General features: G+C 43.3%; 1 protein-coding gene across 1 annotated transcript in view; it reads right to left on the reverse strand.

Annotated features, from left to right (window-relative positions):
* The window catches only part of ush2a (Usher syndrome 2A (autosomal recessive, mild)), a 1,196,697-nt gene that overhangs the window by 1,054,085 nt on the left and 125,096 nt on the right, over window positions 1-17,516 (reverse strand). The window contains exons 4-6 of the mRNA XM_041207243.1: window positions 8,388-8,451; window positions 7,921-8,215; window positions 2,212-2,399 (exon numbers count right to left, since the gene is read on the reverse strand). Coding sequence (XP_041063177.1) covers window positions 2,212-2,399; window positions 7,921-8,215; window positions 8,388-8,451 — 547 coding nt within the window. The remainder of the gene's footprint in view (window positions 1-2,211; window positions 2,400-7,920; window positions 8,216-8,387; window positions 8,452-17,516) is intronic.

Raw genomic sequence — 17,516 nt, forward strand, 5'->3', positions numbered from 1 at the left:
ATCGGTGCAATCTCATCCTCCGGTGAGCTACACCTGCAGTACCCTTGGCCCCTGTCCTTACTGCAAGCCACTCATATCCAGTGTCACTATATGAGGCTTGGCGCAGCACTAAGTGTGTGTGAGTGAGTTGAAGCTATGAATGTTAGCTGTGAGCCATGATTGATGGAGATTGATGGTAGGTGAGTGATAAGGAGATGGTACGTTGAGTGTGAGTAGTTGGTGCAATATGGCATTTGAAGTTACATCCATTGACCTTGATCACTCCTGTGAGGCCATTGAACTTTTTGCAGCACTGCATCCAGGTCTTCAGGGCATCATTCCTGGTATTGTCTGCCACTTGCCTTTGCAAAGTTTGTCTGGGGGGCCTCCTGTGGATAGATTACATCTCTCTTCCTCTTCACTTTCTCCAGCAAGGTGAGCAGTGCAGCATCATAGAACCTTGGAGCATGTAGCAGATAGAGAGAAAATATTTCCACTGGTTAGGCAGCCTAGGACTAGGGGCATAGTCTAAACATCAGGGCCAAACGTGTCAGGTGTGAAATTAGAATGCACTTCCACACGTCTACATTGCTTGTGCAAATTACAAATGATGCTAGATCAATTGTTAATTCTTGAATCTGAGATTGATATATTTTTATTAATCAAAAGTATTAAGGAATATGGGGCAAAAGCGGGTATATACAGTTAGGTTGCACATCAGCCATGATCTCACTAAATGGTGGAGCAGGCTCAAGGAGCTAAATGGCCTATTTGTCTTCTTTTGTTATATCAAAATAAACATTACAGCTTGTTCACAGCTTTCCACTGTATTCAATGAGCACTGTTAATGAAGAAGTGTTCTGTGGCCCTGTATCTTCTTTTATATCTGTACTGCAATACAACCTTCTTATTATCACACCCAATTTATCAGCCAATTTATTTAAGTAGGCAATGACATTAAGCAGGCTTATAAAATAAATGGAAAAGGGTAGGAACATGGCTAAAATTGAAATAAAAAGGAAATCAAGGAAAATGAGAACAGACAGAAGTACAGGATAGAGGTTAAATATACCAGTGAGAAAAAGGGTTGTAGAAATGTTGAAAAAAAAAGCAAAAAAAGATTTTAAAATAGTCAATAGTCAGCAGTTTTGATGTGTTAATGTATTCATGGATAATCATCCCATAATTCACACATAAACTAGATATGAAATAATTTGTGTGTTATATTTAGCTTAGTTTGTGGCTAATTATGGAGTTTTACAATAGATAAGCATTCCATTATGACATAAAATTGAATAAGTAATATATAGATGAATAGAAAATGGTTTAGTGTTTTGAAATTAAATTATAAGAAGCCAGATTACAACATAAAATATAATTTTATAAATAATTTTACTGATTGTTTTATAAGGTGAAAGCAGACAAATCCTCAAAATTATCATGCAAATTCAGCCATGGGTTAAGTTCAATAAAAGCCTTTTATGGAATGCTGCTAAGTAAATTAGACAGATACAATAATTATACTGCAATCTGAAAATACAATTCTCATTTGTGATTTCAAAGAGTCAGGGCATGTGCAACCACTTGGCAAACTAGGTGGTTCCATAAAAAAGCAAAATAAATTTAGAGTGGGGGGGGGGTGGTGGGCAGTGGTGGGGGGGTGCAAAAAACTTAATGAACTATTCATGAAACTGCATAAGCAAATAAACAGGTCTCAGCAATGGAAATGAAAGGTCTAGATATACTGATATAATCCAGATACAATCACATACATATAGATTTCTGTGTATTATATTCCTCATTCTGTTTAGGTGACAGTTTTACAAACTTGTACATCTTCATGACTATTCCAAACTGCTAACCAGTAAATAATATCAAAGAATGTAATTTAATCTAGCCAACTCTATCATAATGATTATTGATTGCGTAAACTGTGTATAAAATCTAGTAACTTTTGCAGGAGCACATCGTATTACAACATGTCAGCTATTTAATGTGCATTTCTTCTAATACATGTTCCTGTGAAAAGTGTAGAACAATGAAAATGTACAATCAATATCATAATAATCTCCGTTTACATGTGACATAAATCTGTAATTATAAATACAGCATTTTTATTCATACTAATGCACAATATTTATTTTACAAAGTTACTTGTTGGGGTGGGGGCACAAGGCTGAAAGTTCACCTAGGGCACCTAATATTCTTGTACTGTAAAGAATATAAACATACCGAGGAAACTGAAGGCAATTCACTGTATCTGGATGTTCTAGGAGGCCATTATTGGCCATTCCAAATATACTTGCACAGTCTCGAGCAAAATACTGCCAATCTAGCCATTCAGAGTCTCTGGTCTTTTTCCTTTGAATTTTAACAACTTCTGGCTGAGGGCTACTAAATTGCAAAATAATATAGAAGACCTACAAACAATGTAAAAGGGAAAGAAACAAGATTTTAATTAATTTTGTGAGCATAAATTTTAATGCTATTGAAGTTTAGAACAGTGTTGATGGTGATGTTATATTCAATAAAAATATCTTTTCATAAAAATTAACTGACATAAAAAATTGAAGGGCCCCACATTTCCAGTTGCCCTAGACTCCTAATGCTTGGGATTTGCCAGCTGGACTTGTAAGGGGTCATGGAGCAAGGTCAATGATGTCAGGGTCAGAGCTGGGTTTAGGGATTCCCTTTTATTTTTCAGGATCATTGTGGTAAAATACTTTTGCCTGTTCTAATTGCCAACAAGAAAATGTTACATTTCCTATTGTTGGTAACATCTTGCTGTGTTTGTTTGAATAAAATTATCATCCATACGAACACACAAATTTTTGTCATAATACACAGGAACACCTAAGGATAGTAACTGTTGAAGAGGATTTTACCATGCACAGCCACCTTGATCATTCCCTATTCTGCCATATATTAGGGCCTCGTATTCCCAAAGGGGGAAATTCATTAGTGGCAAGGTAGCAGAGTTTACAGCACGAACCAAAAACAATTGTGTTAGGCTTTACAATATTCAAATGAAAGAAGTAATAATTCATCCAAATGAAGGAAAAATCTGTTTCAAAAATCTCTACCAATGAGAACAACTTTAATGATATCTAAACCATATTAACTGCAAACTGAGAAACAGAAGATAACATTAATGGACAAGATCAGTCATGACAAAAGCAGCTGCTGAACCAAAGACAACATTCTTGGCAAGCTATGGAATCAGAGGAACTGACCAGAATGCTTAAACCATTCTATGATTCTAAGCATGGTTTTGAGATAAGGAACTACTGAACAGCAGCAACAAATAAAGACACCATGAGATAACCCTAAGAAACTTTAAATCAACCATGAACAATAAGGGGCATAGGCAGGCCTCAGGGACCAATCGAGGTGTACATCTGAAGGTCACAAAAAAGTGTGGGCCCAAAGCAAATAAAGAACTTAGTTATACCAAGCTCCTGTACTACAGTCAGCTGACAAAGACATGTCCTAATTTAACAGAAAGAAAGTGTCTAAAGGTTCATCAGATTTTTAGTGCCAGGTGGTCTACCCAACTGGGACAACTGAAGACTCCAGAACAGGTCTTGCTGGCTTTCTTATTTAATAGTGATTAAATAAAAACAATCTCTGTACGTTTCTGTTAAGGTAGATTCAGGTCCATGAACCTCACAATTCCTCCACAAGACTGGATATCAGGTAAATAATACAAAGGGCCCCAATGGGTTGAGAGATCTAGTGGTGAGACAGATTTGAGTATCATCTTCATAAATATGAAATACAGACATTAGTTTTGTCCATATAAGCAGAAGTAAAACCATACCAGGGCAGTGCCATGTAGCTCGACAATGGTGGAGAGTAGGTGGAAGAGGATGATATTGCCAATCATGTTAAAGATGCAGGGAGATAAGGAAGAATAATGCACCACAGTCACAGGTACAGACCATTATGGCAAGCAGACTGAAGGTATTTAAGTAAGGAATTACAGGGGAGATGGGCACAATGCTGAGAGTTGGCAATGCCTTCAAAGACCTTAAAAAGGGAGGTCAGAGATAGTGCAGTAGTCAGGATGGATGGGCCATAGGTGGGTTTTTTGAATAGGGGGTTGTTGATAACAGTTTTAAAGGGGAAAGAGACAGTCAGTAGAAAAGAACCAATTAATAATATCTGTAATGGGGATAGAAAGAGTAGATGAGTGATCAGGAGTGGATGAGTAGGGGACCAATGGAGCAAGAGGTGTGTCTTAGGGAAGGCATATGTTTGGACTGGCCAGGGGAAATATGTAAAAGAACAAAGCTCAGGGCTGTAACAGTAATAAGACTACAGGGAATCTGGAGCGAGGGGCAGCTCTGTCTGCCTCATAGTCCATGATATCAATGAGAACATCAGAGGGAAAGGGAAGTCCCACATCAGGAATTTCCTTGACCTTGCCTTCACCTCCCCAAAAGATAAGAGGCTATGCTTGTGACCATTGATTTACCAATAGACACAATATATTCCCAATCAAATGAAACCAGGGATGCACCACTGATCCCATGGAAATTCAGAGCTTCTATGTTCATCATCATTTGCAGCAATTAACTGCTCACAATTTGCAGTAATAGGGCTTATAGCTTTTATGTCATAGTGGAAGGTTTATTTTGCAATTACCCAGCTTCAAAGGTGAATTTGATCTAATTACTGGCTTTTAATAATATATTCTCTGTTTTAACTTCATGACCCTATGCTGAGACGTTCTGGTCCCGCCATCATGGGTGGGACAGAAAATTCAATGGACCAGCCAAAGGTCTGTTGACGTCGGACGGGACCGGGGGACTGGAAAATCCTGGCCATAGTCATCAATTGTACTTTCTACCACATGCTAGAAAGATGGTTGCAAATGGTCTATTTTGTCATGAGAAAGTGCTTCTTCTCTCCTTGGTGCTTCCCCTTGTGTCACAGGCAAGATAAGGAATTTAACAGGTAGAGATTCACAAGACAAATCACCCAGCAGCCTAACACTCCATAGCATATTTGAATCACATGCCTGTTACAGAATGTTATTAAAAAATTACATGTATCTACAATTCTGGAGATGTCTGAACTGCCTCACAACTTAGACAAACCACAGAGTCTACTATATATGCATTTCTGCTTTAATAAGAATACTTTGGAGCATTTTCTTGGCATTAGTTTTGGATTAGACCACCTTCGCATTCTGAAAGAGGTAAAGATCTAAGAATAAAAATAGAAAATGCTGGAAAAGCTCAACAGGTTTGACAGCATCTGTGGAGAGAGAAACAGAGTTAATGCTTCAAGTCCATGTGACTCTTCTTCAGAGTCATATGGACTCGAAACGTTAACTCTGTTTCTCTCTCCAAAGATGCTGTCAGACCTGCTGAGTTTTTCCAGCATTTTCTGTTTGTATTTCAGTTTTCCAGCATCTGAAGTATTTTGCTTTTATAAAAATCTAAGAAGTTCAGTCATCAAATACCTCTTTTAAGTTTGAGTACAATTCAGTATAGTGACCATGTAATAATGCAAAGACGAAGACCCAATTTTGTCATCTTTGGACCTCACATTTTAAATTTTGACATATCTGATGTGTCAAAGAGAATTCAGATTATTAAGTATTTTATTGCTCAAATTAAGTTTGACAGGATAGATAGGAACCTAGAAAATCAATGGGCATTTGATCCTGGCCATCTGTGGGGTCAAGGAAAGATGTCTGAAGGAGCCGATCTTCAGTGGTGTGGAGCTGTGGAGCTGCACCAGAGCAAATCACCAGCAAGAAATCTCGAAATATGAGCTTTAGCTGGTCAATTGTAAGGTGGTGGGTTCCCCCTGACAAAGTGGAGGAACTTAACCTTTAACAGTCCATCTACAATGAAGGCTTTTTCAAATTCCTCTTCAAAAAAAATTCACATCCTTCTCCTGCGAAATCCAGGCCAGGATGGAGGCCTGGATCTGCAGGTGGGGCCCGCATCGCTGGCTTAGGTACATCAGGTCTCAACTGAAGCCAAAGAACAGGGATTCCCAACCTAGAGAGTCATTGACATTAGCCTGCCCCCTCCCCTTACGTCAACTACCCTACTGAGGTGGAGGAAGGGGACAGGAACAGAGTAGCACTATTTGATGTTTATTAGATTTACAGTCATTCAACCAAGTTAAGTATCTGATAAAGTAACTCATATTCTAATTCATCTCAGTGCAATAATCCATAACAAGATACATAATCAGCATAGGCAATCTTATCAGCATTTTTATTCTGATGCCTGAATCTCCTCAACTACTATTTGCATTCCTCAATCATGTAACTACTGGTGGCATCACAACATTATCTTCTTTAGTCCTGTAACCAGACCTCTAGTCATCTCAAGGCAATCAAGCATGTTTTACACTCTAATTTTCCTTCTGACTTTCTCTTCTTATGAAAGTGGTGTCGTATAGTTCTACAGCAAATTCACTACCTTGTGCTCCACTGAATAGCCATCTTTAATTTGTGACATTTGCTGGCATCTGTCAGGAGGCATTTCAATGTTTAAGTAAAGATAGCCAAACTATGCTTTATTTCACTAAAAATGTCTAACCAAGTTTTTTTTTTAAATTATTCACATGATGTAGGCAACTCTGGCAATATCAGCATTTGTTGCTTATCCCTCACTGCCCTTGAGAAAGTTGTAGTGAGCCATCTTCTTGTACTGGTGAAGTTTGTGTGATGAAGGTACTGCCACAGTGCTTTTGGAGAAGGAGTTCCAGTGGCAATGAAAGAATAGTAATACTATTACAAATTGGGGTGATCTGTGACTTGGAGGGAAACTGGGAAGTTGTGGTGTTCTCATGCCCCTGCTGCCTTTATCCTTCTTGCTGGCAGAGGTCGCAGATTTGAAAGGTGCTGTCAAAAAGGTCTTGGTGAGTTGCTTTAGTGCATCTTGTAGATGATACACACTGCTGCCTTGGGGCACCAGTGGTGGAGGGAGCGATTTTTTAAAGCAGTGGATGGGATGCTCACCAAGTGTGTTGTTTTGTCCTGAATGATGTCAAACTTCTTGAGTGTTGTTGGAGGTACACTCAAGGATGACCAGTTTTAGGCTGCTAGATCTGTTCTGAACCTATCTCATTAGCAAAGTAGTTGTGCCACACAACATTATGGAGGGTGGCCTCAGTGTGAAGGTGGGACTTCAACTCAACCAGGACTGTCCAATGGTCACTCCTACCTATGTTGCAATGGACAGATGCATCTGTGACAGGTCAACTGGTGAGGACTAGGTCAAGTAAGTTTTTCCCTCTGGTTGGTTTTCTCATCACCTGCCGCAGGCCCAGTCTGACAGAAATGTCTTTGAGGGTTCAGCCAGTTCATTCAGTAGTGATGCTGCAGAGCCACTCTTGACGATGGACATTGAATCCCCCCATGCATAGTACATTCTATGCCATTGTTACCCTCCGTGCTTCTTCTCAACGAGGCTCAATATGGAGAAATATTGACTCATCAGTTGAGGGATGTAAGCAAATGGTGATCTACAAGAGGTTCCTTGCCCATGTTTGACCTGATGCCACGAGGCCATATGGAGCCTGGCGTCAATGATGAGGACTCCCAGGGCCACTCTCTCCTGACTGTATTCCACTCCACTACCACCTTACATAGGTCTCTCAAGTAATATATACTATATAGATGGAAATATATATTATATATACGTGGAAACGTACTTGTCCAATACTTCACAGAATCAGGATTTACATAACATCTGTGTCAGTGACGAAATATTTTATTTTGCAAACTTACCATGATATCAGCCATCTTTCACTTTATTTTCCTTCCAGCATAATGAAAGCCAACAGGTTAGGGTATATTTGACATACACTGTTTCAGCATAATATTGTTTCCTTGCATAGATTCAATTATTTCAACATTTTAATGGTTTTAAAATTAAAATAATTTTTTCAAACTAACATTACTCAATTTACCTCATATTGCCCATTCTGTAAATCAACAGTTATGCTGACTCCATTATCCAATTGAGCTAAATCAGTGAACACAGAGGAAACCCATGATGTTCCGATGTCCTCATCATTGATGTAATCTAATGGATGACCATCCAAATTCAGTCGAAGCACCCGGTCATTCGTTGTGTCATGAGCACCATTTGGAATGCAGTACCTTTGTACAAGTGGATGGACTCGTGGATGAGTCCCTGGGCAGCGACAATTTGTCTGGGTGTGTATGAATGGTAATTTACCAGAAAACACTTCATGAATTTCTCTGTCATATAAAAATCAACAATAAAGAAAACAAATACAAATTCAGAAGGTAAAATAAATCAAATAGCATGCAATTTCATTTAAATGGCTTTTTGCATTTATCTCATTAATTCAAATTTTTGTTAATGCCAATGATAAGACAGCGCTCAAAAAAACTACGGAGATGTATTTACCTGTTTGAGAGAGCTGTTTGATAGAACCGTATATCTTGCATTCTACCATTGAACTGCTCAGAGCCTGTGAAATAATAATCAAAAAAGTCAATATGATTAAAAGGTACTTGCCAAATAGGCACCAGTGGAGCACTGGGTAAGCACACTGTGGGAAGGTTTAATGTAAATTATGTACTTCTTAATGGTGTTACTTTGTTACAAACCTTATTGCCAATGGTATGCAACTCAGGTTATCAACCAAACAAGATAGGAGCTGAAAATCTTTCCAAAATCATTGGGAGTGAATACTTCCTTCCTACTTATATTGGCAGCTGTTTGCTCACTGCTGGTTTAGAATAGGCTCAAGGGGAGATGGTGGCGTAGTGGTGGTTATGACACTGGACTAGTATTCTAAGAGTCCAGGCTAACGTCCTGGGGGAAAAGGTTCAAATCCTATCATGGCAGTTGGTGGAATTTAAATTCAATTAATAATTTGGAGTTGAAAAGCTAGTTTCAGTAATGGTGATCATAAAACCATTGCTGATTGTTGTTAAAAAACCATCTGGCTCACTAATGTCCTTTGGGAATGGGAATCTGCCATCCTTACTTGGTCTGGCCTATATGTGACTCCAAACCCACAGCAATATAGTTGACACTGAACAGCCCCCTGAAATGGTATGGCAAGTCATTCAGTTCAAGGTCAATTGGAAATGGACAACAAATGCTGGCCTTGCCAGCAACACCCACATTCCATGAAAGAATCACAGTGCAGAAGAGGCCCTTTGGCCCATCGAATCTGGACCGACATCTGAGAAACAACTGACCTACCTCCTCATCCCATTTACCTGCACTTGGCCCATAGCCTTCAATGTTATGACATGTCAAGTGCGCATCCAGGTACTTTTTAAAGGATATGAGGCAACCTGCCTCCACCACCCTCCCAGGCAGTGCATTCCAAACCGTCACCACCCTCTGGGTGAAAAAGCTTTTCCTCACATCCCCCTAAACCTCCTGCCCTTCACCTTGAACTTATGCCCCCTTGTGACTGACCCTTCAACTAAAGGGAAAAGCTGCTCCCTATCTACCCTGTCCATGCCCCTCATAATCTTGTACACCTCGATCAGGTTGCCCCTCAGTCTTCTTTGCTCCAACGAAAACAACCCAAGTCTATCCAACCTCTCTTCATAACTTAAATGTTTCATTCCAGGCAACATCCTGGTGAATCTCTTCTGCACCCCCTCCAGCGTAATCACATCCTTCCTATACGTGGCAACCAGAACTGCCCACAATACTCCAGCTGTGGCCTCACCAAGGTTCTATACAACTCCAACATGACCTCCCTACTTTTGTAATCTATGCCTCCATTGATAAAGGCAAGTGTCTCATATGCCTTTTTCACCACCCCACTAACATACTCCTCTACCTTCAGAGATCTATGGACACACACACCAAGGTCCCTTTGTTCCACAGAACTTCCTAGTGTCATGCCATTCATTGAATACTTCCTTGTCAAATTACTTGTTACAAAGTGTAACACCTCACACTTTTCAGGGTTAAATTCCATCTGCCACTTATCTGCCCATTTGACCATCCTGTCTATCTCTTCCTGTAGCCCAAGACACTCAACCTCACTATTAACCACCCGGCCAATCTTTGTGTCATCCGCAAACTTACTAATCCTACCCCCCACAGTCATCTATGTCATTTATATAAATGACAAATAATAGGGGACCCAGCACAGATCCCTGTGGTACGCCACTGGACACTGGCTTCCAATCACTAAAGCATCCTCTGTCATCACCCTCTGCCTCCTACAACTAAGTCAATTTTGAATCCACCTTATCAAATTACCCTGTACCCCATCTGCATTTGCCTTCTTTATAAGTCTCCCATGTGGGACCTTGTCAAAGGCTTTGCTGAAATTCATATAAACTACATCAACTGCACTACCCTCATCTACATACCTGGTCAACTCCTCAAAAAATTCAATCAAATTTGTTAGGCATGACCTCCCTCTGACAAAGCCATGCTGACAATACCTGATCAAACTTTACCTCTCCAAGTTGAGATAGACACACTCCTTCAGAACTTTCTCCAATAGTTTCCCTACCACTGATGTGAGACTCACTGACCTGTAGTTCCCTAGCTTATCTCTACAACCGTTCTTACGTAGCAGAACCAAATTAGCTGTTCTCCAGTTCTTTAGCACCTCCCCCGTGGTCAGAGAAGAATAAAAAATTCGGGTCAGAGCCCCTGCGATCTCCTCCCTTGCCTCCCTCAGCAGCCTGGGACACAAATCATCCAGACCTGGAGATTTGTCCACTTCTAAGCCTGCCAACACCTCCAATGCCTTGTCACTTCCTATATCAATTTGCTTAAGAACCTTGCAGTCTCTCTCCCTGAGTTTGATACCTTCATCCTCATTCTCTTGGGTGAAGACGGACATGAATAAAAAAAAAAAAATCGGTAATTTTCATACATATTTAGCTGTTCTTTGATTATTTCTGTCCTCACGTTTCCTGCTTTTATTTCAGGATTTTAGCCAGGAGGGCACTATAATGATATGTAGTAGTTTGATTGAAAGGTGGGAACTTGGGAGCAACTGTGATGTGGGGTTGATATCCCAGGCAACTGGAGCTTATCTAACTTCCCTGATGCAACAATGGATAGTGAGTGAACTGCAAGATGTTGCTAATGTTACCTGCTCCTGACTGGAAGAATCCACTGGCAGAGAAATTGAGAGTGACAGTGACTTTGGCAGCTACTGGCACCCCCGTCCTCGCCCTCGTGTGGCAAAGTTCAGTATCCACCTCCTTGGTGAAACATAAGCACCTGACCTGTGGTGGAGCCCTGCAGTATAGTCCACAGAGGGTGTCACACATCGTTGTCACCTGCTACGCCCTTTAACAGCCATGCCCAGGCAGTGGAACTACATCTTCTTAATCTTCCTAACCCTGCTATGTCTTTGTGCTCCCCACACATCTACAGCAGAGGTACAGGCAGCCTGTTGACTGCAATGCCCTGTCTGTGATAACCTTGGCAGACATCCTCTGGAGGGCCAAGACCCAGCCTCCTTTCCTGGCACAATCCTCAACCTATGGAGGTGGAGCTGCTGGGGTCAGAGAAATTGGGGATTCGAATGGGCTGGACAGTCCTGGAGTCACCTGAGTGGATGGGCCTGTGGTGTGCACCTGCTGATCCCCCTCCCTATGGGTGCCCAAGGGCTCCTGGCTGACTCCTTGATGAGAAGGGGAAGCTGGAGTGAGATCAAGCTGCCCCACATCCTCTCACATACACACTGTTGAGAGTCAACTATGGCGTCAGCAATGGAGTTCAGCCCACACATCAGTGCTGGACCGATGTCATGGACCAAGGTGGCCTCCATCCTAGCAGTGTTGACTACAGTGCATTGCTAAGCTGGTGCTATCACCTCAGCCTGAAGGCAGATGGACTCCTCCATCGTGCCTTGTGTAGCAGACATTCCTTTCTGAATTTTCCCAGCTTGCCTTTGCAGTTCCAGCAACTGAGACATGACCAAGTCAAGAGGCTCATCATCTGACTCAGACGCAGAAAATTTCTGGCCACCAGCAGTCCTCCAATTGCCTGGGAAGTCCCTGCCGCTACCTGCTCTGGATCAGACAATGCGGTGTGCTCACCAGATTGTGATTCCAAGACGACTCTAAAGCTAGGTCCCAACAAGGTGTGTGTCTGTGCACTAGTGAAAGGTGTGGGCGAACACTGTGAAAGGTCTTCAATGAGGGTGCCTTCAGATTCCTCTTCAAAGGTTTCTTTGGGGCTTGATTGGAAGCCCTGGGTCATGGATTCAGTTGGCTGTTTCCCAGATATGCCTGCAAAAGCAAGGAGAGATAATTAGTGTATGAGAGTGGCCTGTGAAACAGGACACATTACTGACAGCATGGTTGTCTGATGGATGTTGCACTGCTGGATCCTCACTTGGTAGAACACCACCAACTGCACGGTCAGCACAGGAACAGCTCAGATCCTCGCCGGTCAGCTGAGTGGCTCTGTTTTCAAAGTCCGTGAGGACCTTGATTTCAGGCATTCCTCCACCAGTCTGTGACCTCTCCCTCTTGTTGTGTGCCAGTTTGTCCTGCAGGAATAGAGATGGCGAGAATGTAACCAGGATGTCTGCCAACCAGATGATAAGTATGCCTGGCATCTGTGGGTGATGAGAGGTCCCATGGACAATGAAGGTGTGGGTGAGAGCGCGAATGGTGACGTCCCTTGAATTGGCAGTGAGTGAGGTCTCTGTGTATATGTGATGGGTTTGAGAGTTGAGAGTAATGGGACTTATCCTGGCGGAATGGAGAAGATCATTCACCCTTTTGCAGCACTGGATGGCCGTCCTCTTTTGCAAGGCATTGGTGCTGACCACTGCTGGCACCGCCTCCCAAGCCAGATTGGTGATGTTGCTGCCCACCCTGCGACCAGGGCAGAGATAGAGAGCATCACAGCAGGACTCCACTGCATCCAAGAGGTGTCGAGGGATGTGTCATTAAATCTGGGGGCTGCAGTCCTTTTGCCTTTCTGGGCAATGTCTTCTTTGCAGCAGTTCTTTTTTATTCATTCATGGGATATGGGCTTCGCTGGCTGGACCAGCGTTTATTGCCCATCCCTAATTGGCCTTGAGAAGATAGTGGTTAGCTGCCTTCTTGAACCGCTGCAGTCCATGCGGCTTAGGTACACCCACAGTACTGTTAGGAAGGGGGTTCCAGGACTTTGACCCAGTAACAGTGAAGGAACGGCGAGATATTTCCAAGTCAGGATGGTGAGTGACTTGGAGGGGACCTTCCAGGCAGTGGTGTTCCCATCTATCTGCTGCCGTTGTTCTTCTAGATGGTAGTGGTCATAGGTTTGGAAGGTGCTGTCAAAGGATACTTGGTGAATTCCTGCAGTGCATCTTGTAGATGGTACACACTGCTGATACTGTGCATCGGTGGTGGAGGAAGTGAATGTCTGTGGATGTGGTGCCAATCAAGCAAGCTATTTTGTACTGGATGGTGTCAAGCTTCTTGAGTGCTGTGGGGGCTGCACTCATCCAGGCAAGTGGAGAGTATTCCATCACACTCCTGACTTGTGCCTTGTAGATGGTGGTCAAGCTTTCGTGAGTCAGGAAATGAGTTATTCATCGTACAATTCCTGGCATCTCTCATGCTCTTGTAGCCACAGTATTTATATGGCTAGTCCAGTTCAGTTTCTGGTCAATGGTAACTCCCAGGATGTCGATAGTGGGGAATTCAGTGATGGTAATGCCATCGAACATCAAGGGGTGATGGTTGGACTCTCTCTCTTTGGAGATGGTCATCACTTGACACTTGTGTGGTGCAAATGTTAATTGCCACTTGTCAGCCCAAGCCTTGATATTGTCCACGTCTTGCTAAATTTGGACATGCGCTGCTTCAGTGTCTGAGGAGTCGTGAATGGTGCTGAACATTGTGCAATCATCAGCGAACATCCCCACTTCCAACCTTAAGACAGCAGAAGCGTCATTGATGAAACAGCTGAAGATGGTTGGGCTGAGGACACTATCCTGAGGAACTCCTGCAGTGATATCCTGGAGCTGAGATGCCTGACCTCCAACAACAAGAACCATCTTCCTTTGTGCTAGGTATGACTCCAACCAGTAAAGAGTTTTCCCTCTGATTCCCATTGACTCCAGTTTTGCTCCTTGAAGCCACACTCGGTCAAATGATGCCGTGATGTCAAGGGCAATCACTCTCACCTCACCTCAGGAGTTCAGCTCTTCTGTCCATGTTTGAACCAAGGCTGTAATGAGGTCAGGAGCTGAGTGGCCCTGGTGGAACCCAAACCAGGTGTCACTGAGCAGGTTATTGCTAAGCAAGTCCACTTGATAGCACTGTTGATGACCCCTTCCATTACTTTACTGATGATCAAAAGTAAACTGATGGGGCAGTAACTGGCCAGTTTGGATTTGTCCAAACAAATTTTTGTGGATAGGACATAGCTGGGCAATTTTCCACATAGCCGGGTAGACGTCAGTGTTGTAGCTGTACTGCAACAGCTTGGCTAGGGTGCAGCAAGTTCTGAAGCACAAGCCTTCAGTACTATTGCTGGAATGTTGTCAGGGCCCATAACCTTTGCAGTATTCAGTGCCTTCAGCCATTTCTTGATATCATGTAAAGTGAATTGAATTGGCTGGAGACTGGATCTGTGATGCTGCGGACCTCTGGAGGTTGTCGAGATGGATCATCCACTCGGCACTTCTGGCTGAAGATTGTTGCAAATGCTTCAGCCATATCATTTGCACTGATGTGCTGGGCTCCTCCATCATTGAGGATGGGGATATTTGTGAAGCCTCCTCCTCCATAAGTTGTTAATTGTCCACTACCATTCACGATTGAATGTGGCAGGGCTGCAGGGCTTAGATCTGATCCGTTGGTTGTGGATTGCTAAGCTCTATCACTTGCTGATTATGCTGTTTGGCACACAAGTAGTCTTGTGTTATAGCTTCACCAGGTTGACACCTCATTTTTAGGTATGCCCAGTGCTGCTCCTGGCATGCCCTCCTGCACTCTTCATTGAACCAGGGTTGATCCCCTGGCTTGGTGGTAATGGTAGAGTGGGAGATAGGCCGGGCCATGAGGCTACAGATTGCGTTCAAGTATAATTCTGCTGCTGCTGATGGCCCACAATGCCTCCTGGATGCCCAGTCTTGAGTTGCTAGATCTGTTCGAAATCCATCCCTTTCAGCGTGGTGGTAGTGCCACACAGCACGATGGAGGGTATCCCCAATGTGAAGGCAGGACTTCGTCTCCACGATGACTGTGCGGTGGTCACTCCTACAGATACTATCATGGACAGATGCATCTGCGGCAAGCTGGTTGGCAAGGATGAGATCAAGTGTGTTTTTCCCTCTTGTTGGTTCCCTCATGACCTGCTGCAGACTCAGTCTGGCAGCTTTGTCATTTAGGCCAGCTTGGTCAGTACTGGTGCTACCGAATCTCTCTTGGTGCTCGACATTGAAGTCCCCTAACCAGAGTACATTTTTCCCCTTGCCACACTCAGTGCTTCCTCCACAGAATCACAGAGTTTTAGCGGCACAGATGGGTGCCATTCAGCCCATTGTGTCTGCACTGGCTCTCCAAATGAGCAGTTTGATCCAGTGCCATTGCCCTGCCTTTCCCCTGTACCCCTGCACCTTGTTTCTACTCAAATAATCATTTAATGCCTCCTTGAATGCCTGAATTGAACCTGCCACCACCACACTCCCAGGGAGTGCTTTCCACTCTTGAACCACTCCTTGTGTGAAAGAGTTTTTTCTCAAGTCACATTTGCTTCTTTTGCAAATCACTTTAAATCTGTGCCCTCTTGTTCTTGCTCCTTTTACGACTGGGAACAGCTTCTCCTGATCTACCCTGTCCAGCCCCTTGATGATTTTGAAAACTTCTATCAAGTCTCCTCTTAGCATTCTCCTCTCCAAGGAAAACAGTCCTAAATTCTCCAATCTATCCTCATAGCTGAAGTTTCTCATCCCTGGGACCATTCTTGTAAACCTCTTCTGCAGTCTCTCCAAAGTGTTCCCATCCTTCCTATAATATGGTGCCCAGAACTGTACACAATATTCCAGCTGAGGTCTAATGAGGGTCTTATATAAATTCAGCATAACCCCCCCTGCTTTTGTACTCTATGCCCCTATTAATAAAGCCCAGGATACTATATGCTTTATTAACTGCCCAGTCCACCAACTTGTCTATGTCCTCTTGAAGTTCCACACCATCCTCCTTGCAGCTCACAACACTCCCAAGCTTCGTATCAACCGCAAACTTTGAAATTGTCCCCTGCACCAAGATCTAGATCATTAATATATATCAGGGAAAGCAAGGGTCCCAATACCTGGGGAACTCCACTTCAAACCTTTCACCAGCCCGAAAAATATCCATTGACCATGATCTCTGTCTGTTTACCCTTCTCCATTAGAATGCCCTGCAGCCGTTCAGTGACATCCTTGAGCCTGGCACCAGGGAGGCAACATACCATCCTGAAGTCACGTCTATGGCCGCAGAAACACCTGTCTGTTCCCCTTATTATTGAGTCTCCTTCCACTATTGCTCTTCCCCTCTTTTTCCTCCCCACCTGTGCAGCTGAGCCACTCACAGTGCCATGAGCGTGGCTGCACACGCCAGAGGAACCGACACTCTCACTGTTTTCCAACACAGAATAATGGTTCTCAAGCGAGATGCACCCTCGGGATTTAACTACTTGTCTGACACCTTTCTTCTGAGTGATGGTCACCCATTCCCTTTCTGTCTGCACTTCCGTAAGCTGTGGGGTGACCACGTCTAAAATCGTGCTTTCCACGAAACTTTCAGCCTCGTGGATGCACCTCAGTGCCTCCAGCTGCCGCTCAAGATCCGAAATTCGGAGTTCAAGTAGCTGCAGCTGGTGGCACTTCCCGCACATGTGGTCGGTCAGAGCACAAGGAGCGTCTAGGATTTCCCCCATGTTGCAGGCAGTACATAACACGGAACTGAGCTGCCCCGCCATGCCTCTAGTTGAAAAAACAGCCCTCACTTTAAGTTAAATACAGTAAAAAACGTTAAATTATTTATATACTTTAAATAAAAACTAGAACCCTTACCTTTCCTTAACTTAATCTATTTTAAACTGGAGAAAAACACTTACACACCACTCAACAAACAGCTCTCACCTTTGTGTTGACGTCACTTTTTGAAGCTTCCCTGCACTCGCGCTAGTTCTGATCTCTCCGCTGCTCTCTCGCACTGTCTTGGGATGTCACTCTTGTTATTTTTTTTCCCTTTGTGCAGCTAAATGCAAGTTCAGCTTGGAGTATTTAAAAAAGGGTTCTAAGTGTACCCGTGTGGTGCAAAATGGTAGACTGTGTGCCAAATCAACACGAGGCGCTGTTTGACATCACGCATGCTGGAGGTGTTCCAGCTGTCATTTTTTGAGTACATGACTTTCGTAGTGGCCACACCAGTGGCGCTAGAGGACTCAGGCTCCTGCTAGTGCATTCTCAATGCAAGATTTTGATGCATAATTAGCAAAGCTCCCATAATGGTGTGCATGCTAAGCTTGCAAACTTAGGGTGAAATTTCATGCATTGCTTAGTCCCCCGTCAATGCAAGAAGCGACTGGCAGCCGATGGAC

The sequence above is a fragment of the Carcharodon carcharias genome, chromosome 2 (assembly GCF_017639515.1).
Source record: "Carcharodon carcharias isolate sCarCar2 chromosome 2, sCarCar2.pri, whole genome shotgun sequence".
Classification (NCBI taxonomy): domain Eukaryota; kingdom Metazoa; phylum Chordata; class Chondrichthyes; order Lamniformes; family Lamnidae; genus Carcharodon; species Carcharodon carcharias.